We start from the raw sequence: 24,974 nt of genomic DNA, 5'->3' as shown, positions 1-24,974 counted from the left end.
CACTGGGTCTGAAGGAGCCATTGTAGTAATCTCATGTGTAGTTTGGCTAAGGGGACTATGGGGATGGCTGCAACCATAGATCCTAAGGCTTGAAGAATCTCCATTACAGACACCTTGCTTTGGCAGAGTATCACCTGAACTTGTGCCCTGAGTCTCTGAAGCCTGTGGAGAGGAAGACAGATTAGGCTTGATTGCGTGTTGAATATTGCCCCTATGAATTCCAGTTGTTGTGACTGATGAAGGTTTGATTTCTGCCAGTGTATGGTGATGCCTAATGACTCCACTAGAGCTAAGGTGTAGCGGACGACCCTGACCAGAAGACGCTTGGTGGGGGCAGGGAGGAGCCAATCATCTAAATATGGAAACACCTGGAATCCCTGAAGTCACAGATGAGCTGTTACCACTGCAAGACATTTCGTGAACACTCTGGGAGCCGTCGAGAGACTGAAAGGCAGGGCTCTGAATTGGTAGTGATTGGCTCCCAGCTGGAAGCGAAGGAGGCTCCTGGAGTGCTTGTCCATCTTAATATGGTAATACGCATCCCAGAGATTGTTCCCACTGATCACTCATAATGGATAGCCAGACATCTTGGTGCAGAAAGAAACGCGCCCTGACTGCTTCCAGAGGAAAGCAATTGGGCAGCTCCTCAGGGGTGCTTATACGGTCTACCTGAGAAGGAATCTCTGGAGCCCTGGTTCTGGGGACCCCTCTGCCCTGAAAGGGATATCTTCCATTATTGAAACCCCCTCTGCCTCTGGAGGAGTCCTCACCATGTGTGTCTCAGAAAGGACCTTGAGACTTCTTGAGCCACATCTTTCCGCTCCTCTGGTTCCTGGAGAATGAACGCTGAGGTTTGGAAAAGCATAGGCCAATGACAGACAAGGTTTTCCCATCTTGCTCACACCTGGCTAGTGTATCTTTGACCTTCACACCAAACAGAGTCAAAGGCTTGATAGGGGCATTTATAAAGGAAGACTTGAAGGAGTCCGCGAGGTCACAGATGCAAATCCAGGCATGACGTCTCATGACTACGCCTGCACCCGCAGCTCTAGCTGCTCCTTCATTTGCATGTGACAGCAACCTCATGGATGAATTGGAAATGGATTCTAGGGTGGCAAGTTGGGAAGCAACCTTATCTCGTGCTCCATCTGATACTTGACCCACGAGGGTTCCAGAGAGTTTGGAGATAAGATCTCTCTGGAGTATCGTAAAATGCGCTATAAAGTTCAGAGACCAAACTGCAAAGGTCGCTGATGCAAAGACTCACTTCCCTAACCTGTCCACTGCCCAGGAATCTCTGTTGGGTGGATGAACAGCAGGACTCTCTTCTGCAAGGTCCTTTTTCGTGGCAACCGCCACCACCATAGCATCCACTGGCAAGCCTCTGGACCAATGGGGTTGAGGGGAGAGTACTTTGTCTGATCTCCTGGGGATGGCCTCAATGGAGTCGGGGCTCTTCCAAGCCCTCTGCACAATGAGTTTAACCAGCTCATCAGTGGGGGGGGGGCACCCAAGAAGTATAGGGCTGAGAGCAAAAGGCCTGCAGGAATACGGATTCCTCTGAGGAAGGGGTTGAGGACTTCCAGTCACCCCTCTGTTTCAAGATTTCCATGATGTCCCTGAAGGAGACATCATCAAGGGGCAACCATGGGGACCCTTCCCCATCATTGTAGTCCATATCCTCTGTGAGTGACTCCTCCAGGGAGTCTGTGTGTTTCCTCTTACACACCAGTTTCTGAGGGAGTTCTTCAGTGGGAACATCCAAAGAAGACTTGGAAAGTGAAATACCCTGGACAGGGTCTCCTGGGCCTTGCGCTCTTGGAGTCCTGGGGGGTGGACTTTGACAGCTGTGGCTCAGAGGGAACTGGGTGAATAGCCAACTGTGGAGGATTGCTGGCAGCAAGCGCCCTCTCCATCACCCAGAAACCCAGAAAGCGGGCCTGCCCGAAGAGGAATGGGAGCCCGGAACCAAAGAAGACAAAATTGGAACCGGGGTCACACCCCACTCCAGACGGTCCCCCCCGGGGATGGAGCCTCAATCAAGCTCGGAGCGGTAGTCACCCTCACCGACATAACTATCGGGACCGACACCGGGACCTGGGGCTCAACACCCCCCCAAGCATGAGATTGAGGAAGGGTGGGTTCTGACAGAACTGGCACCCAAAGGGATCTCAGAACCTCAGACAGAGTTGTTGTCAGCGCCGAGGAAGGAATTCCTCTAGTAAAAGTTGGATAGATGAGCCTTGGAACCAAGGGGTCCAAGGGAGGAGAGGAAGTAGGGGTTGCTGGAGAAATAGACCCAAAGCCAAAAGTGGGAGATGATCTAGGCGGATTTGAGATTCCCCTAGCAGTCAGCAGCTGATCAAAAAGTCGCACCACATCCAATTCGGAAAGGCTCCTGGTGGATCTCACTGATGCACCTGAGGGGGAGTCAGGCTGGTCCAAAAAGGGGCTGCAGGCTTGTCCAGCAAACAGGTCCACATTGGATAAGTATCGGGTCCATGATGTGTCACAGAATGGCACCGACTATTCCAATTTTGCAACAGGTAATAACAGTATGGTCGGAGCCGTGAACGGACTCGGAGCAGAAATCACTATAGGAGTGGATGACAGGAACGGTTCTGAAGTTGTTGTCGGAACCGATAATGGGGTCAAAACGGGTGAAGTCAGTGCTGATAAAGAAGTGGAAATACTGGTCGGTATTGAAGACATAAGCGGTGCCGTAATTGTTGGTGCCTGGGTGGGTGCTGACGAGGCTACCTCAGTAAACTTCATTGGAGCTGAGCTCGGAGCCAATGTGGTAGTCAGCACCGAGGAGGCAGAACAGTGTTCAGATGATGACTTATGGGCCTTGTGCTTGTGACCTTTACCTCTGTCACCAGCTGGAGAAGAGGGGTCCAATCGAGGACATTTCTTATCCAAAGCAGGAGGGGGTGAGACCTCCATCACAGAAATGGCCTCTGAAAAAGGCGAAGCAAGCAGGCCCTTCAAAATAAGTTTGTTACAATGTTAATTCAGCATCCGCTGACTGAAACTAGCACAGATATCACATGGGGGTTGCACCATCAAATACAGAACCCCCAAACAGTAAACGCATTCCTCATGGAGGTCACTATTCGGCAGTTTACCACTGTAAGAAGAGCAGTGTTTAAATCCCGTAGTTCCCTTCTTTTCAGACATTACAAACACACTCTCGCACACAAGGAACAAAGAGAGGAAAAAGAGGAAATGAAGGAGAGAAAAGCTAATACCAAGAATGGTAACAAGATACCGTAAAGGTAGAAAGTTAGAGACACCAGGAAATTACCAACAATGGTAAGAGAGAAATACCTGTGGGTAGAGCAGTAGCAATATAGAACAACAAGAACAAGTTATAAAGAAGAAAAAACTTTTTCAAACTATTAAATATATATGAAAAATGCACTTAGCTGGAGAGCTCAGTGAAATGCTGCTATATGGCTGCGCAGCAAATGAGATCTGAGATAACTGACGTGCATTGTGGGTAGCAGCTTAGCTTGAGAGTTTTTGGTGCACTCAAGCTTGGTATAAGGCCGACTTGGTTCCGAGGGCTCGGAACCGAACCCATCAATGATGAATAGGAAGAAGATTAACAACTTCAGATATAATTTTGCTTCTCCAAGAAATCTTGAGGTCTGACTCATATGTTATGTTACTGTGGTGTATTGGCCACACTTTCTGTGCTGTCATGTTTTATCCATACCCACTACATCCATATAAGTTTGGCAGCCCTTATATGCATGTTATGTGCATGTGCACATATATGTGTATGTGTGCGTGAGTGCAGGGGTGAGTGTGTGTCTATAAGTGGAGTGTGTGATACAAAGAATGATAGAGGCTAACTCTCTAGGATGGCAGGTAAACCTCTGAGGGGCAGAAGGATTTGCATTTTTGCAATAATGCTTAGTAGCACTCCTGACTAAAAATGGAGCCTAGTTTTCACAGTCTGTTGCACACTGAATGATTAGGAAAAGGCGTGGGAAGATTTTGCAATCACTATTCTAAAGTACATTTTCTGAGTGTTGTTTTGGGGGTAGTAGAAAGCAGTGGCTGTGGAGAAGGCAAAACAAGTATTAAAGGTGGTTATAGCCAAAATAAAAAAAAATATGTCACTATCACAGCTATGTGAGAGTCTGAAGTCAGAACACTTGTTTGCGAAGATGATCCACAGGATTGTAGTTTTTGATCACAGGCATGCTTGAACAGCAATTTTCGTTAGGCAACATTTTGGTTTTGGTAGAAGATAATCCATTGCTTTCAGTAGTACCTTTTTTTAATTTCTCCAAGTCTTTTGGGTCTCTAATAATACCATGATGAGAATGGACCCCATTCCTAAGTCAAAGTATGATTAAAATTCATGAAATTAGTATTGTTTCACTCTTTGATGTCAGCCAGTAGTGCTTTTCGCAGCACCTGCAATGTGCCCAGTAATGACTCCTTCTGCAATTCATACGGAGTTACATGTATTGGTAACATATCTGAATATGATTGCAGACTCTTCTTTATAAGAGCTGTTGCTCCTACTACTATTGAAACTGTCTGGGCATCTTTCTTACACATTGCCCTCATTTCTGCCTGCAAATCTTGGTATTTTATGACTTTGTGTCTCTGTATGCAAGACACTGTAGTCACTGGGTGTGGTGGTTTCAATGACCAATGCTACTTTTGTCTTCTTTTCTTGGACCACTATATCTGGTTTTCTAGCATCTGTCTTTTGAACTGTTCATAATGGATGTGATGTAGACTTCTTCATTTTCTATGATGTTTTGTGGCTCATGTTTCCAGTGTTTTTTACTCACTTCAATACCATAATGTTTGCACAGTCCCCAGTGCAACAGTCTTACCACATTATTATGCCTTTCAGTATACAGTCCTTCTGCCATTAGTATGTCGCAACCAGCAATGAGGTGTGCAACTGTTTCCAATGCTGTTTTACAAAACCTACATTTGTCTGTTTCTCCCACATGTTCAATGGACTTTGTAAACCAAAGTGTGCATGGCCCACTATCTTGGGGCTCCATATTAACCTTTCATCTCTTGGTTTGAATTTTCCTCTCTTCAACCATTCCTGCATTCATTCCTGATCAACATGAGGTTCATCCAGAAGTTTTCTATACTTGCAACTATATTTATGCATTTTCCACATTTCTGGGCTTCTCATATGGTCCTTCACCTTACATTTTTTCTTTTGTTTTTTGGCACATTAAATTGCTGCCTGATTTTTATCTACTTCTGGTTAGATTTCCATTTATGCGTCTGCTAGACTAAGCAGAGAAGTCTTCTTAGATTTATTCTTCTCATGTTTCAAAACTTTCACTATGTTTGGGTCTTGTGAGGTCAGCAGATATGTGTGGAGTCCCACGATTGCAGATCTATACATATAATCAATTTCAGGGAGGCCCATCCCTCCTTTGGAAATATATAATCTTGGTATGCACTGATTTTTATAAATCATTTGGTGAGCATGAAGCATCCTTCTTGTTTTCCTATCTAGTTTATCCAACACGTTTTGAGGCCAGTCAATCACTCCAAAACTGTAAGTTAGGACAGGAAGAGCAAACTGGTTTATAGCTTGGATTTTGTTCCTAGATGCCAGTGCTGTTTTCAGATTAATTTAAGTCTTCTGAAGTATTCCTTACTAAGTTTTATTTGCATTTGTTCATGTTTTATTATTGATCCTTCATCAATTCACAAATATTTATACACTCCATCTTATTCAAGTTCTTTTATATCACATTCTTGTCCCAAACTGATGTTTTCCTGATGTTGCAGTTTTCCTGCTTTAAAGGTTGCTTTTGCACATTTATCAAGACCAAATGACATTCTTATATCATCTGAAAAAGTTTTGAAAACTTGCAGTTGTGCTTTCAGTTCCTCATCTGATGAGCTACACAGTTTTAAATCATTGACAAAGAGAAGATGAGAAGCCTTTACACTATGTTGTTTTCTAGGAGCCAGGAGCTAGGCTGTTAAGTAGACAGCTTAATGGGTTAAGGGCAAGTCTGAACAGTAGTGGTGACAAAGAGTCACCCTGGAATATCCCCGTTTGAATTTTTATCCCTGGGATAATAATTTGTCCTTTATCATGGCTTAATTGCAAAGTGGTCTGCCACAGTTTCATGGTCTAATGGTTTAATGGGATGAAGTAACAGACAGAGAGATTCAAAGATGGTTTAATGTAGTGAATCAGTGTAGGGTATATCTTATACATTTTTAAGCACTCTTTTATTCATGAATTTGGGCTACTATCAAATGCTTTTTTGTAGTCAATCCATGCCATACTTAGATTCTTCCCCTTTTACAGTTCTCTATTATGACTTTATTTAATAACAAATGATCCTTTGTTCCATATGACTTTCTTTTATTGCCCTTTTGTTCTACTGCCATAATTGAGTTTTCTTCTAAATGACTATAAACTCTGTCGGCATCAATTCTCATGTATAGTTTATATGTTGTCGGAAGGCAAGTTATTGGTCTATCATTTTTAGGGTAGCTTGCAGGTTCACTCTTAAGTAGGAGCATTGTTTTTCCTGTTGTTGACCAGGTTGGTGTCTGTTCGGGGTGTGCATATAAATAGTTCTTACTAATGGCTAAATCTTCATGCAAAGATGTTAATACTTTCAGCCAAAAATTAGGTACTGCATCTGGGCATGAGGTTTTCCAATTAGAGGCTTCCCTTAACTTTGTTTCAATCTCTCTGTCTGTTACTTCATCCCATTTCATATCCATTTAGCATCTTTGTTATGTTCCACAGGATCTTCATAGATACTTATCCAAAATGTATATTTTTCTTCTTTTTTTGGCAGCCTTTCAATTCCTTTTACCTTATTTCTCAATTGTCTATAAAACTTTTTTGGGTCATCAATAAATTGCTTATTTTGTACTTTTCATTTATATTTATCTTTGTATCTTCTAAGTTTTTCCACCTGTGCTGACATTTTTAGTTTATTTGCAATAGTGCATGATAGATCCTGGTCTGTTTTAATAGTGCACATTGCTTTTATCACATCTATCTTTCTTAGTATTTTTGTTGATCTGTTCCCTCTTCTACAGTCTTCTAATAGTGACACTTCTTGTCTCAACTGCTTTATAGTTTTCTCTATTCGATATTTCTCACTACCTTGTGTTCTTGTGGTAGAACTTTATCAGTTATTAATTTAGCTGCACAGTAATATATCCTGTTAACTTCTGTTATATTGCATGGATCACTATGAACAGTCCTAATTACTGTGTTCATTTGTTTTATCAGACTTCTGACTTTTTGGGGTTTATTAACGTTCTGCAGTCTACTTCTTTCATTGATATTGATATATCTGTCTGTGTTGATTAAATCAAGCAACTCTTCTCTTAGCTCATTTTCTTCCAAACTGAGGACACATCCCTTGTTTTCCAATTCCTGCAGGCATTCTATAGAAGGTTCTATAGCATCTTCCTATGGCACATTCTCTTCAATTTCATCCTGTGCCATCTGTTGCTCTATCACATGGGAACTCACTGGCCTATCACTCCCCAACATTGACTTTATCAGTTTCCACAGTTTCTTGTTCCTTCTCTTGCTGTCTAGCTTCAAGTGAACGTTTATACTGGTTTCCTGTGGAAGGCTCCAAATTGCTTCCTGTTCCACTGGTTTCCTCTTAATTTGGATATCCTTACTCTAGCCATTTGTGGTACTTTCTGAATTAGATTTCCTACACTGAATCCTTCACTTTACAGGTACTCCATAACCTCAGTTTCTATTTCTTTAACTTCTCCATTACTAATCTCCTTTTCTACTTGTCTTCTTTGTCTTCTTATTTTTTGCATTGTAAAGTTTTCCATGTCTGGATTCCTTTGGCTGTATTTCTCTTCAAATATCTTTGGTGCTGCTCTTTTTCTATTGATTAGTTTTGCTTTCTCCTTTGCATAAATATTACACCATATTCAATCTCTTTTTTTTCCCATGTCTATATTTCTTTTTCAGATGTTTGCTGATCTTCCTGCTTCTCCCTACTTTGGGGACTCACTCCATCCTGCTGTAATGTAACCTGTGTTAGACCTTCTACACCAAATCATTCACTTCACAGGCACTCCATAACTTCAACTTCTGTTTTTTTAATTTCTACTTTACTAATCTTCTTTTCCACATTCCATCTTTGTGATATTATTTTTTATTGTGAAATTGTACATATCCAGATGCCCTTGCTAGTATTTCTCTTCAAATATCTTTGGGGCTGTCTTCTTTACATTGATTAATTTGGTTTTCTCCTTTGCATAAATATTGCACCATATCAAATCTCTCTTTCTTTCTCATGTCCATATTTCTTTTTTATACTTTTCAAATACCTCTTGGTTTTGTTGTTTATATTTTTGCACTTCCTCAGATGCTTCTTTTTCCAAACAGATCAAGATTTATTGATCTATACACTGTTTTTCGCAAATCTGTTGTATTAATAAACACGATTTTTCATTTGAAGCTTCTGACAGTTTTTCATTTGGAATTATTTTTCTTTCCACTAATTTCTCTCTTAATTATTTTGTATATCTTGTATCTGGAAATTCTGGACTTTTTGCATAGTAGTAACAATACATAATTTATTTCTTATCCTCAATGGTCCACTTTATCGTCTTTATGGCTCTTCTTTGGCCTACCAGTTTTTGTGATTTTTGTGGACTGCTACTTCCTTCTACAATGGAGGGGGGGGCATCCTCCCCCTGAGCCGGGCCTGGCCCTATTGTAGTAATGTTTCCATATTTTGAGGATTTTACACTGTCATTTTTTTCCAGTCCTGGCACCAGTGTACCTACAAGGATTGGGGACTTTTTTATCTTGGGTCTTGTGCACCCAGCTATCTTTTTTTAGTTTTTGACCTACTTCTGTCCACGACATATGATATATAAATACAGGCTATATACCATTGTCGCCTTGGTGAGATTTTGTGAAAACAAGGTCCACGTCGTTAAGGTACTCACCAAGATTTGAGGAAGAATTCAGTTTCAGCACTACTACTCTCCTTTTCTTACTGACTTTTCATCTCTCCATTCAGACCCTGAGTGGCTGAATTAATATAGTGTCAGATACTGTACTTTGCATGGGCTGAATGAATACATCATTCAGAACCATGAGAAAAACAGCACCATGGGATAGCTGAGGTGTTCCAAAGTACTGTTCTCTTTGCTCACAAGACTGCTGCAGCAGTTGTTTACTTTAATGGAATTGTAGTCTTCTAAAATTAAAATTGAGCATGAACTTTTAATTATTGGGAACATATTGTAAGCAAGTAAGAAAACTGTGGTGATTTTGCTTTCCATTTCTCAACACAACACATTCAGCCTTACTACTTTTCATAAGATTACTACTGTTCATGATGTGGCGTATCATATTGATCTTCTGTTCATTTGCATACTACCGTATTATACCATCCCCATGGGCAAAGCAATGTGTTCCACATGTGAACACACACATGAAAAAATACAAACAGAAAACAATTCCAAGCCACTGAACTTCAGGTTCATATACAAACCCAGATCTCATTAGAATGACATTAGGTGTCTCCACAATTTGCCATGCAACAAGTGAATTTTTTTACCCATCACTAAAATGCAGCCCCCCCCCTTCAAAGTGATGGCAGTTGGGGGCACATGACTTATCATTTTTTGATAACTGTTAAATTAAACTCTTTGTTTTCTAAGCTTCCAGTATTATCCCTGAAATAAAAAAAAAAGTATTTTATCTACCTTGTATCTAAGCCTGCATACCTTTAGAATAGGATTTGGATTACACTCAAAATCTTTTAAACTTTGGAAGTGTAGTTCATAGCTGCTTCTTATACTCAAAGCCCAAAACATGCAATATGTGTTATGCACCTTAAGTGTTTTATAGACAGCAACTATTTTAGTATCACTCTGACTATAGGGCTTTACATGGCAGGTTTTCTTTGAGTGCTATGGGGCCATAATGTATTTGAAGTTCAACAGACCTTAGAAATGATGTAATATGTAGGTCTGATAATGCAGTGACGGTGGCCAGCTTTGTTTTAAATTCATTATTACCTTTGAAAGGAGTTTTGGAAATACCTGCTTCATTATTACAGCCTGAAACATGTCTGACTTCAAAGATGAAAGGTGATTTGCAAGGCAGGCTGTTCTCGTTTTGCAGTTTTAAGATGTTTGTCATACTGTTTTTGAGATAGCAGCCACAGAGTAATTATTGGGATTTCTGCCACCCTACATTCAAACGAAAATCAAACCAAAGTGAATGGGAACTTTTTGAAATGCAGATGCGGTGTCTAGAAGGAACTGACAGAATCAGGGATTGCACCTTGGAGGAAACCTGCATATAGTAAACACATTTTGAATTCTGTTGATTAATCTCCAAGTACTGCTGGAAGTGTGCTTAGTGTGGGTAAATCTCAGTACTGGGGAAAGTTACAATGGAGATAACATTTTGAAAAGCGGGTGCTGTACCTCTTAAGCACTGAACATATGTCTTAAATATTTCACTAAGTGTAACTGAGGAATGCTAATAAAATGAACAAAGCAGCAGAGGGTACAAACAATGAACAAAACACCAAAACCCTCAGCCAAATGGCTGAGCCAAAATAACTCAACTCGGTAAAAAAGCACTAGACCACCAAAAAAATTTTTACGCTCTTTCGTTCTTTTCAATTTGGGAACTTCATCAGAAAACAAATAAACCAAGATAAAACCACTTAAATATAAAACCATTCATGACATCATAAACATTTCATCCAATCAAATCCATGTAAAACTTTGAACTCCTCACTAAACTGTCCAGTTTAAAGACATATGCTGTAATATGCTGGAGGAACAGTACAATAATAAAACCATTTCTTTAGGACATGAATGAAATAACCAACATTCAGATAATCTTATATTTTAACAAACATTTCACAGATATGCTCTCATTAAGCCCTGAAGGATGATTTGCCCTTAAAAATACTAGTCATTTCAATTTTTGTTTTTTGATAAAATTGTTTAAACTACCAGAAAACATATTTGTATCCACCCTTTCAATCACTAAAAGCATGAATTTACAAAAATCTGCGCACACCCTGCTGTGTTTGGCTAAAGCACTGGTGACATCCCATTTCTTAATTGCCTGGACATGTTCACGAATCCTTTCATACAGTTTATGGACTATTTTCCCTATGTAAATACAGTCACAGTTTGTGCAGGAAGCTAAATAAACTATCCTTTCACTTTTGCAGTTGTATCTACCTTTGGGTATTAATTTAAACACACAGTGTTTGAAATAAAATTACTGGTGGTGTTAATGTACCTGCAAAGCTTGCAGACATAACAGGGTACCATACCACAAGAAATTCTAATAGGAACGTCTTTGCTGGCATGCGTTCATTCCATTATCTACTTCAGGATTTCAGTTTTTTTACATACAAATTGTGGATGTGGCCCTACTACATTAACTAGATCTGGGTTAACTAAAATCACTTTCCAATTCTCTTGAATGATAGTCTTGATGCTAAAATCATCTAAACTCATTGGTAAAGGAAAGGACAATGTCTTGCTGTTATCATTAGTGTTTTCACTTTTAGGAACAAAACCAGACACTAGGATGGGGGATCATTTGGTGTGCCTTGACCAAATAACTTTATCAGATATAGACTTCAGTTTAATTAATGGATAACCTCAAGAATGGGCCATTTGTGTAAGCAATTGAACCTCTTTCAAAAAATCACCATCTGCACTAGTTAATCGTCTAATAACTTGTCTTCTAAAACTATTGAACTTCATAAAAGATGGATGGTAACTACTAAACTGCAGGTCATTTTTTGTAATTGTGCCTTTCCTAGATATATATAAATATATATATATATATATATATATATATATATATATATATATATATACATATATATATATATATATATATATATATATATATCTATATATATATCTATATATATATATATATATATATATATATATATATCACTCTCAAATGCCTATGAACTACATCAGTACTAATATGAGTGTCCAGAAAGTTGATGGCTCCATCTTGGCCACTTATTTCAAACTTTAACCAATCAATGCTTTGACTGATCTCTTGAAAGAAAGCTTCAAATAACTCAATACTTTCTGTCTTCTGTCCGTATAAAAACAAGGCCATCTGTGTATCTTTTATAAAAAGAAACATGTTGGAACAATGTAATTGGCTTAAGCACTTCCATTTCCCAGCAAGACATTCTGAGGTTCATAAATGCAGGTGCCACTTTGGCTCCCATTGCGACCCCAGCACTTTGTTGGTAAATGCTGTTATCAAACTGAAAGAAGTTGTTGGTTAAAACAATTTCTAACAAAAGGCAAATGGTACTGACGTCAGAAATACTTAAATCAGTATATCTGACTACGTAAAGCCTGGCAACCTCAATCCTTTCCTCTTGATTTATAGTGGTGTATAAAGAATTAACATCAATAGTATAAAATACTTTTACATTGCTTTTGAACTGAAAATTTATAAGATGGTCAAAAATAACCAAGAATCTTTAAGATAATAAACATAATATAGAATCCAAATAAACAGCTATTATGAAAGTTTTACTCACAGGGGCAGGGACTATCTGTCTAAAAGGTGGTTTCTCTACATCTTTGTGTATTTTAGGTGTGCCGAATATTTTACCCAACTGTGGTTGTTTAACTGAAAAGAAATTAAGCAATTCAATATCAATATAATGTTGATCTAACAAATCCAGTAAGAACAAATCAACCATCGTGTAACTATATCTAACTGCGTCTTTGGAAACTTTCCTATAATATTGGTTATCTGAAAGCAGACTGGATATGACACTCTCATAATCAGTCACATTCATAATCACTAAACCATTGCTGTTGTCTGCCTTCATAAACCTAAGACCATGGCAGCTACACAGTTTATGAAGAGCTAACGATTCAATGGGATTCAGGATGAAACACTTAATGTGATGTTTGTACTTGCCATTCCTTTTAAAAAACAAATCCCATCGAGCTACGCGCTCGAGAGACTTGAACCTCAGCACTGAAATAAATAGGACATGCTGGAGGGACAGATTCATAACCCAGAGGCTCCCTTCACTCTGGAATAAAATCCCAGTCCAGGTTAGGCAGAGTCCCTCATTGACTCTCTTCAAGAGGAGTCTTGATGAGTGGATGGGAGATCATAGGTTTACCCCGGGTATCACTTCTGTGTCACTGTTAGATAAAGGCACAGTATACTAACCTCGAAAAAGGGCATAGCAAAATTAATTTAAAATGGGTGGCGAAAGCCAAACACACTCTGGCTAGGCTTATAAATGCCCTAGGGCAGATAGCCTAGTATGAACCTATGAACCTATAAAAATCTGTTTCACACATTGTTGGCAAAAACACTCAAAGTATTATTAACTGCGGATTGGCAACACTGAGTTTTTTAAAAAATACAATTTCAGTCACACAATGCCACACCATCAAGAATAACTTTCAAGTTGAACTTCATAACAAACAGTTTGAAATCAATCAAAACATCTGTGAGGTAAGCTTGTCTTGCAGGAATGAATGTAAATCCCTTGGAAAGTATTTGTAATTGTTCTTCAGTAAAATCCTGAGAGATAAGATTAAACACTCACTAATCAGCAATCATCGATTCCTTCACTTCCCTCATCTCTTCCCCTGATTCACTTTGTCTCCTTTCATTGGTTTGGAGCCGACCACATTGTGACCAATGGGGGAAAAAGGAACTGATGCAGAAGTGGAGGGAATTCCACTATTTGTGTAAGACAAAGCCACTGCACCACTATTGGTAATGTCTCCACCACTTGTATTTCCACATTCATCAGTTGTGTTCACAACAGTCCCTGTAGTAACAAATTCTGATGGACAATTAGAAAAAGTGCCTAATTGATCTAACTTTTTACCATAATTTGCGCCATTTGTAATGTTAGACCCCACTACATCAGTTGGTTGTACCCTTTTAATAACAAAAGCTTGCCACTTTTATAAGCCAAAGAGTATTTCTCCAACATCTTCTTTTTCTTATAAATAACAGTGGCTATGTGTCTCTGGATTTTGGCATTAATGCCTTCATATAGTTGTTTAACTAACCAAAATGAAGGGTGACTAACAGCTTGTTTATCAAGTTCACTGATCGCATCTTTCAAACTTTGTATCTTGTTACAGTTTCACTGTGCTAAAAGTTGTAAAACACGTAACCCAGCATTGTTGTAAACATCACAAATGTGAGTATAAATTTGATCAGTGTACTGTATACCATTGAGAAATTTGTACACTCTTAACCCAAGTGGTGCTATCTGCATTTCATAACATTTGTTAAGATACAAATTTTCTAATTTGTGCCTCAAAAGTTTATTTTCAAGTTGAAAAACAATAGTATTAAGAGACATGTAGCACAAGAAAAATGAACTGTTTCCATCTTCCAAAATCTCATGCCTCAAAGAAAAGTTCAAAAAAGGATTAGTTCCACTATCAACCAAATGATTGCTAAGATATTAATAACATCCATGTTCTTCCATTTAGCTGCTACTGTATTATCATTAGAAAACAAAAATCCTTTGTCAGCTCCACTGGATGGGCTAACGCCAGAAAAGCAGTGCTGTACTCTTTCAACAATGGTCTGAGTATTTCCAATAACTTCTTCAGTGTTTGTGTGTGTAGCTTATCAAGGATCCTGTGAATACTTAAATTCAAAATGGATTCATTGTCAATAGATTTCTCTGACCGAGAAACCAAATTACTAAATGAAACTGTAGTTCCCCTACCATTGTGGAGGTTGAACCCAAAGTGGATGCAGCCATATGAAAACACTCCTCAATAAACTAATTAAATAAAAAAGCACCAGAGGGTACAAACACTGAACAAAACACCAAAACTTGCATTTGCGAAACTCGTAATGTGTTGGTGGGAAATGGAAGTGCTAAAGCCAATGGCGTTGTTCCATCATGTTTCTTTTTATAAAAGATACACAGACAACCTTGTTTTTATATGGACAGAGAGTACTGAGTTATTTGAAGCTTTCTTTCAAGAGATCAGTCAAGGTGTTGATTGAAATAAATATATAGATAGGAAAGACACATTTACAAATAATTACCTGCACTTTAGTAGTTACCATCCATCTTTTACAAATATTTTTAGAGGACAAGTTATTAGACCTAGCCAATTAACTAGTGCAGATGGTGATTTTTTTTGAAAGAGGTTCAGTTGCTTACACAAATGTTCCATTCTCAAGGTTATCCATTAATTAAACTGAAGTCTGTATCTGAAGAAGTTATTTGATCAAGGCACACCAAATTTCCCCTATCCCGGTGTCTGGTTTTGTTCCTAAAAGTGAAAAAGCTATTGATAACAGCAAGACATTGTCCTTTTCCATACTGATGTGTTTAGATGATTTTTGCATCAAGACTACCATTCAAGAGAATTGGAAAGTGATTTTAGGAAACCCAGATCTAGTTAATGTGGTGGGAATCACTTCCACAATTTGTATATAAAAAACTGAGAACCTGAAACTGATATTGGAATGAATGCATGCCAGCAAAGACGTTCCTGTTAGAATTTCTTATACCATGGTACCCTGGTATGCCTGCAAGTTTTGCATGTACATTAACACAACCAGTAATTTTTATTTCAAACACTTTGTGTTTAGCTTAATACCCAAAAATAGATACAACTGTTTGAAGGGATAGTGTATTTAGCTTCCTGCACAAATTGTGACTGTTTTCACATAGGGAAAATAGTCCATAACTGTATGAAAGGATTCATTAACTTGTCCAGGCAATTAAGAAACACAATGTCAGCAATGTTTTAGCCAAACTCAGCAGGGTGTGTGCAGATTTTCATAAATTCATGTTTTTAGTGACTGAAAAGGTGGATACAAACATGTTTATTGGTAGTTTTAACAATTTTCTTGAAAAACAAGAATTGAAGTGGCAAGTGTTTTTAAGGGAAGATCACCCTCTGGGGCTTAATGAGAGCATATCTGTGAAATTATTTAAAATATAAGATTATTTAAATGTTGGTAATTTTGCATTCATGTCCTAAAGAAATGGTTTTATTAATGTACTGTTGTTCCAGCACATTAGAGCATATGTCTTTACACTGGACAGTTTAGTGAGGGGTTTAAAGTCTTACATGGATTTGATTGGATGAAATGTTTGTGATGTCATGATTGTTTTTATATTTAAATGGTTTTATCTTGGTTCATTTGTTTCTTGATGCAGTTCTCGAATTAAAAAGAACGAAAGTGCTTAAAACAATTTTTTAGTGGTCTAGTGCTTTTTTAAAGAGTTGCGCTCTTTTTTCGGCTCAACTGTTTGGCCGAGGGTTTTGTTGTTTTGCTCATTGTTTGTAACCTCTGGTGCTTTTTCATTTTATTAGTTTATTGAGGAGTGTTTTCATACGGCTGTTTCCACTTTGGGTCTCAACCTCCACAATGGTAGTTGGCTGGAACCACAGTTTCATTTAGCAATTTGGTTTCTCAGTTGGAGAACCCTAGTAGCAATGAATCCCTTTTGAATTTAAGTATTTACTATATTCTTGACAAGCTACACATGCTCACACAAACACTTGAATAAGTTATTGGAAAGGCTCAGAAACACTTGGAGAAGTTATTGGAAAGGCTGACACCATAGTTGAAATAGCACAACACTGCTTTTCAGGCATTAGCCCATTCAGTCGAGCTGATGAAGGATTTTTGTTTTCTCATGGTAATACAGTAGTGCCCAAAAGGGAAGAACATGGATGTTATCAACGTCTTAGCAACCACTTGGTTGATAGTGGACCTAGTCCTTTTTCGAACTGTTCCTTGTGGTATGAGATTTTGGAAGATGGAAACAGTACTCTGGTGTTACCTGACTGTAAAACTATTGTTTTTCAACTTGAAAAGAAACTTTTGAAGTACAAGTCTTTAGAATTAGAAACTGTTTATATTACCAAATGTTATGAAATGCAGACAGTACTACTTGGGTTAAGAGTGTACAATTTTCCCAGTGGTATAAAATACACTGATCAAATTTATACTGACATTTGTGATGGTCACAACAATGCTGGGTTACATGTTGTCCAACGTTTAGCCCAGTAGAATTGCAACAAGATACAACATTTGAAAGATGAGATCAGTGAACTTGATAAGTTATTAGTCACCCTTCTTTTTGGTAAGTTAAACAACTATATGAAGGCATTAATGCCAAAATACAGAGACACCTAGCCACTGTTATTTATAAGCAAAAGAAAAAGTTGGAGAGAGACTCTTTGGCTTACAGAAGTGGCCAAGCTTTTGTCATCAAAAGTGTACATCCAACTGATGTAGTGGGGTCTAACTTTACAAATATTGGTGCAAATTTTTCTAATTGTCCATCAGAATATGTTACTACAGGGAATGCAGTGAGAACACCTGATGAATGTGGAAATACAAGTGGTGAAGATGCTACCAATAGTGGAGCAGTGGCTTTGTCTTACACAAATAGTGGAATTCCCTCCACTTCCGCATGAGTTCTGTTGTCCCCCATTGGCCATAATGTGGTTGGATCCAAACCAATGAAAGGAGACAAAGTGAATCGGGGGAAGAGACAAGGGAAGGGATCGATGATTGCTGATTGTCAAGTGTTTAATATTAACACTCAGATTTTTACTGAAGAAGAATTACAAATGCTTTCCAAGGGATTTATGTTCATACCTACAAGGCAAGCTCATCTCACAGATGTTTGACTGATTTCAAACTGTTTGTTAGGAAGCTCAACGTGAAATTTACTCTTGATGGTGTGGCATTGTATGACCAAAACTGTATTAAAAAAAAAAAATGTTGCCAATCCACCACTTAATAACACTTTGAGTGTTCTTGCCAAAATGTGTGAAATAGCTTTTTATGATTTGTTTTATGAAAGGAATTGCAAGTACAAACATTAAAATAAGCACTTCACCTTGAATTCCAGGGGACAATTAGCTCTTCATAGACTAACTACCATGGTCTTAGGTTTATGAAGGCTGACAAGGGCAATGGTTTAGTGATTATGACCAAGGGTTTTGGTGTTTTGTAACTGAGGAATACACTTATTTCATTGCATCAGATGCTATTGCAACATGTACTATAGACATTGTGGGTGTACTCTTGTACATTCTTGAACATTTGCATTTTACTCTGGTGTACATTTAGTACTGTGTTGCATGCACACTTTATTTAATATACAACTTGTTATGGCTATCTTGTGTCTAAGACTATTCCTCTATGTCTGGCCTATGTAATGTGGCCCAGACATCATCAGCATACAGATATTTGTTGTATAAATATAAAGCGCTTGTGGTTCTCAACACAGAGCATATATAAAGAGCAGCTATACATGTTGTTAATAAGTAGGAAAACTGCACAGAAAAAATGAGTACACCACTTGGGGTTCTTTTTAAGCAGACATGGAATTGAAATGATTCGCTTTGATACCTCACTGCAGATCTTCTATTTTCCTTACTCATCTGCTACCCAATCTTATACCCTCCCTAAAACTCTGCATATTCATATCCCTAGTCACAAATATATGGATAATTCACACAATAAGTAAAACATCACGGCAGTGCTGGCACTTCTGTCATGGCATTCATTCCAAGCTCTGCTTCTCATCTGCTGAGGACTTCAGGCTGGGGGGAGTGGAAGGGACTATGATGTTATCATTGCAATAGTATCATGTCCTTTGGTGTGTAAACATACTGAATGTCTGCATCCTGGAGCTGAAAGTGGTTTGGAGTGTGAAGGGAGGAGGCAGGATGTGGGAATGTGGACATGGTATAGGTCTGGAGATGGTGGGGGTCGAGTACTTAACTATTATTGTCTCAAGCCCATGCATTTTAATGCTGTGAAATAAACCACAGCTGATGTATTAACAATATTTGCCTAAATATGATGTCATTAAAATATGCAATGACATTTGCCAAAAAAAAAAAAAAAAATGAAGTGGTCTTTAGAAACACATTCATCAGTTTCTGTTTTGGTGGAACTGGTAATACAAGATATCCTAAAAACTAGGGAAATGAAGACTGCTAAAGCATTTTGTAAGATGGTGAAGTATATCTAGACTTTGTGCATGTTAAAAAAGAGACATAACTTACCTCACCATTGCAAAAACAGTATATAAATGTCACAAAGAAACCCTGTAAAAAAACAAAGATACAAAGGAATTAAATGTGATATATGTTAACAAGTAATTATTTTAATCTATAAAAGAACTGGTTAGCAACATTTCTAATATTAACTATCACCAGACTGTTATCAGATTATTAGCTGAGGAGGACTTATTAGACTTCTATAAATATTTTTTAACAGTAATATTGAAAAAGGTGCAACATATACTAATATAAATGTAACGTCTAAGCATTTTCTGCATAAATGATCTTTTATCAAAATAAACCTTGATAATTAAAAAACTGAATTAATAATGTTAGAGCAACCTCTTAAACCCCAGAAAATCAGAAAAAACAAAACACCCCAAACTCTCACAGTAAAACAATTAACCATAGTACTGTTGTTGATATGGGTCACAAAATTAATCTTGGACACTGAGGACTCACTCCAAGGACCATGTGACTAATGGGCAGCTGCAGTATTCTTAGCTTCCTAGCCATTGGTATGATCTCAATGATAAAATGTCAGCGTCAGAACTCTTTGGTCAAGGGATAATTTCTGACGAGTGTTAGTGTGGAATTTTGCATGTTTTCCCTGAAGCTGGGTAGACTTTATCTGGGCCTCCTCCCATTTTCCAAAACCATGCTCACTTTTGTCACCCATAGATATACACATATATATCTTTATACATATATATACATAGAGATAGGTATGTTGGCTTGCATCACAGCTGAAAAGGATCAGAAAAGTTTACATACCCTGATAATAAACAGATCCATTAAAATTAAACAATTGTTGCTGACGGTAAAACACAGACAGGAAAACTGCAGATGCAAACATTATGATGACATGATATGCTTTCATACTTTTTATTGCTGTAATTCAAACTGAAAGCTGAACCATGTTAAAAACTAATGGAATTATTGTACATTCCACTCTGTTTTCTGCAATGTACATATGGCAGTTTTTCTATGTAACTAATCTGAACTACTTTTGTTATTGCTTATACTTCTGCTGTTTTTGTTTGTGAAATGTTTTATATTTCACCCAGGATAATCCTGAAATTGGTAAGTATTGATCAATGCCCTAGCTCAGTAAACAAATATAAATGAATAAATATAACTGGTAAGTATTGATGAATGCACTAGCTTGGTAAACAAATATAAATACTAATTTATTTTGGCTTTTCCCAGTTAGGGGTCACCACAGTGGAACTCTGGTCCACTAATGATTGGCAGTGGATTTTTTTTGGTGCCGAGGTGCCAGCCTGACACCCAACCTTCAAAGAAGGCACACCCATTCACACATGCACCTGCATGTCTTTAAACATCACTCGACTGCAGGGAGGACATGCAGACTCCACACAGAAGGCACTTCAGCTGAGAATCAAACTGGAGAACCTCTTGCTGTGAGGCAACAAAGCTAACTGCTACACCACCACAGCCTATGGTAAGCAAATATAAATAAATAAATAAATAAGTATAAACTGTTTCTTATTCTTTTCAGTCTAGGGTTATGGGGGGAAGGGAAATAAGTGGGAGAACTTGCTGTTACACTTCTTAACTCCCATTCCTCTTCTATTGTAATCTATGTTGTGATGGACTTTGCATACGGGTGCTCTTTCTCTGTGGGAATTGTCTTGAAAGGATTGTTTTGAAACATAGCACTGTAGTACAAAGGAACCTACCTTTAGTCCGAACAGACTAGGAATGTACTTCCACATGGCTGACCTATACAACAAGTGGGTATTGTTAATTATTTATTGCATCTGGCCAAAAAATAATAGGCTTCTACTGTTTACAGTGGTCACACTGTTTTTGCATGCAGTAGGATTTTTCTTCATTGTAGAAAACTAAGAATGTAGGCTACTGTAAAAGACTTTAGGATTTGACTCATGTTAAAAACTGCTTCTGGTGCTATGGAGGTCAAATAAAATCCTAGCTGGGGTCAAGAGAAGCCTGTAATCAAAGGACATAAGGGCTAAACTACCAGCAAATAAGCATAAACATTATAGTAAAACATAGGGAGTATTTATTTACCGGGAAAGTCCAACTTGGAATAAAGCCAATTTTCAGTGGAGGCACAGGGAGAAATGCTCCAGATTCATGTCTTTAGAATGTATGAGGAAACTGGAGCAAATCCACATGAATGCAGGGAGGTCATGCAGACTCCACAACAGAAGGCAGCTCAGCTGAGAATCAAACCAGAGAACCTCTTGCTGTGAGGTGACAACACTACCACTGCGCCACTGCTCTGTGAAGTAAAAAAAGTAGTTCTTGAGATCTCACTTGGAGATTTGTTGGAGTGTTAGCACACAGAAAAGAAGGAAAATAGCATAATGCCGAGTGCTGTTTTCCATGGGAAATTATTGGAGGTGTGATTTATAACTGTGCTCTGGCAATGACTCACTTATTTATGGAGATTTTTCCCTTCTTCGAGTTGGTGCGACCATGGAGTTGATAATATATAAGTTCAGAGTGTGGGGAGCTTGCCCCCATTGGGGGTTGCAGAGGGGCTACACCCCCCCCCCCTCTTTCAAAAAATATCTAAGAATGGATTTTTCACCCTTCTGAATCTTGGGTTATTTTTTTTGTCCTTCAGAATGATGAGTTTCACGAAGTTGGCATTTCATAGTAGAACCACATATATTATTGCACTTTATAATCTCTCTTTGGTGTTGTTACTAAAGTGTCAATAAGTACAAATAATAAGTACACATAACACTGATGTGAAAGTTTATCACCCTTGCATTTGACATTAGTGACATTTGCCTTGTGTCAGCACTGATAAACCATGGTGTAGACCTGTTTCACTCCATTTCTTACCACTTTAAACAGTCAGATATACTTCTTCTCAGCTACCTGTTAGAACCTGAAATGAAGTCTACAGTGACACTTGCACTGATTTCATATTAGCTTAACTGAATTTGTTTTTTACATGCTTTTCTATGTACTCTGTTGGCTTTGATCAAATATTTTCCAGTCTTTTTTATGACTGTCATCTTTTTTCATGTGAGACATTGTTGTCTGCTTAATATCAATTAGTTCTCTGCCTTCTTCACGGACATCTTTAACTAGCTGTGACCTGGAAGATAATTCCTTCCCAACTATTTCTTCAGTCACTCTATTACTTGTTTATAAGTAGAACACGTGGGTTGATGGTGAACATTACAAAAATGTTCAAGGCTGCAACCAGAAAGAGGAGTCTTGTTAAAACAAAAACTAAGAAGCTTAGAACTGTGTTAGATAAGAAGCCTGAAGTAGTGTAAGACATAGAATAGCTGACAGATTACCCCCACCCAAATAAAAATTGTTTCTGCCCCTGAAAGCTGTTGCAATTAAAAAAATAAAAACCTTGTGATATATAAAAAAACTTCTACACTGTTTAAGGGTTTTATCTCTTTAAAAGTAGCTTCAACTTCTAATAAAGACTTATTTAATTTGAATCTGTTAACTGGGTAGAGCACTGATCCCTTTGGACCTATTTCAGTCTTAGTCCAGGGTTAAAGACAACAGATACATGACATTGTATAGAGTGTGAATGACAAAATGCAGTATACACATGCATTATGGATGATTTGTCTCCACAAGTTTTCTCTGGAGCAGAGGGAACTCATACAAATATTTTTTTGAGTTTTAAGAGGTCTAAGCCAGGGTCAGTTAAAAAAAATATTTTTGCAGACAGTGAATAAAATCCAGCTAATTAGTGGTAGGAGCCAAGAAATAGATTTGCTCATTTAACTACAAGTATTTAGTTTCATCTTTATTTTGCTATAGTGCTGTGTAACTTGCTGTTCTCTGCCTGACTACTGCTGATCTCTGTCTGCGTTTGATTTTTCCCACCCAGCTGCTCTAGTCCTGTTGTGCTTTTAAACTTGATGGCTTGTCAGTTGTCTGCCCTCTACTATAAATCTGACTTTGGACACTCCTCCTAGTCTCACTTCATCAGCTCATTCTACTGAGCACCGAGTGATCCAATCGGGAAGGTCCCCCATTAGTCTCTTAAACAAACTTGACCTGAGACATACATCCCTTGACTATATGAAGCAATACATGATCGAGTTTGCTGATTATGAGTCTCAGGCAGGTATGATCCAGCATTGAGCAGCACACTACCTTCTCCAAGGATGATGCCACTTTACCAACAGAAAATGATTGAATGTAACAACTGGCTTAGCTTCTGGTGTCAATCCAAGGGGGCACAGTGTACAATGACCTGGGAGGACATGGTTGACAGACCACACTACTCTGACAGGGATTTCTGCACCTATCCCTTCTAGGCTTTTGGATATTGGCAGACCTTTTCCACCTCCATGGTGCCTTTTTTAGGCAATGCCAAATTGATAAACCTCCCAATTTAACTGAACCTATGAAGGAATATCTGAAGGTGGTACTGCTCAATGCTAGAAGTCTTAACAAGAAACTCCACACCCTGTAAGCCTTCCTCTCCATGGAGAATATGGACATCTGTGTAGTATCGGAGACATGGTTTAAAGTCACTGAAAGTACCCCAGCAGTGCAAGGTTATAGTGCATTTCACACCTTTAAACCAGCAACTGCACAGGATGGAACTAAAGGTAGAGGGGGCTCCTATATATTAAAAATAACCTCACATCCAGACTAGTTAAAACGCATGACCCACTGGAACTCATACATGCGCAACTCACCATAAACAGGGTCTTGTAACATATTATTGCAACCTACAGATCCCCCTCCATGTCCCAGGAAACCCATACTACTTATCTCAATGTACTAGATTTCCTCACTGTTCAACACAATGCAATCTTCATGTGGGATCTCAACTACCCCTCTGTAGATTGGGAATCCTTCACTACTTTTAGTGTACAAGCCCAGTAATTCCTAAAATGTGTTAATAGCGACATTCTGGAACATTTGGTCCACTCTAACAAACATCCTTGACCTTGTACGCACTAACACAGGAGAGTGATGTTCCTCACCCAATGAAATGTCCTCGCTCATTCAGATCTGACCATAAGGCAGTACTGCTTGAAATAAAAATTAAATCCGGGGACCCAGTGGAACCAAAATCCTTTAGGAACTATTCCAAGGCTAACTTCTGTCTACTAAGTGACACCTGGCTAAATTCCAAGCACCCCCAACCTAGTAAACACCACAGCATATGCTGAGCTATTTACAAAACCCCCATCTCAATGGCTGTATAGAATGACCTGTGCCCACTTGTATGAAGAATAAGACAAACTCAAAAGACAAGCCATCCTGGTGGAATCACAACATTAATTGGTTATACAACAAAAGGGAATCCTGGCCAAGTGTAGAAGGAACAAAGCCCAACATACTAAAAGCCCTATAACCAATCTAAAGAGGCAGTTAAGAGGGTTTATTAATAATTTGAAGAAAAAATAGCTTGTCAGGCAAAGGATAACCACAAGGCTTTCTACAGCTGTCTCCATAACCTCAAGGAATGTATGCAACAATGTGCAGAACTTATACTAAATGTCATCACACACACTAAACCAGAGACCTTTGCCAATCTTTTGGCTGACAGGTTCAGCTCAAATTCCTCCCCCACTCATCATCATCATCATCATCCCACTTTTTCTCATTTTCCACATGGGGTTGGGGTGTTGTGTTGACCATCGTCATCTCTCTTGATTCAGTGCTACACTCCTGCCTTCTTCAGCACTCATGCCTGACTTTCACAGATCTTCTCTCATGCAATCCATCCACCTGTCTGCTGGATGCCCTTGTTTCTTCTTACCTTCTTCCTGTCTGTCCCAAATCATCTTCACTAGATTGTCTTCTGATTTTCTACACATGTGCCCAAACCTCTGTAATCTGTTCTCTTTGATTTTTTCTGAAATTGTAGCTACCATGGCTTCTGCTCT

At 38.5% G+C, this 24,974-nt stretch overlaps 1 protein-coding gene across 1 annotated transcript in view; it reads right to left on the bottom strand.

Annotated features, from left to right (window-relative positions):
• LOC122788034 (parathyroid hormone/parathyroid hormone-related peptide receptor-like) overlaps positions 1-24,974 on the bottom strand; it is a 916,427-nt gene that overhangs the window by 16,399 nt on the left and 875,054 nt on the right. Inside the window, exon 14 of the mRNA XM_044054954.1 lies at positions 19,096-19,137. Within this exon, the coding sequence (XP_043910889.1) occupies positions 19,096-19,137 (42 nt within the window). The remainder of the gene's footprint in view (positions 1-19,095; positions 19,138-24,974) is intronic.

The sequence above is a fragment of the Protopterus annectens genome, chromosome 13.part0 (genome assembly GCF_019279795.1).
Source record: "Protopterus annectens isolate FY-2018-M chromosome 13.part0, PAN1.0, whole genome shotgun sequence".
NCBI lineage: Eukaryota > Metazoa > Chordata > Ceratodontiformes > Protopteridae > Protopterus > Protopterus annectens.
The sequence above is the reverse complement of the archived record's forward strand: the minus strand, read 5'-3'. Positions and strand labels throughout refer to the sequence as shown.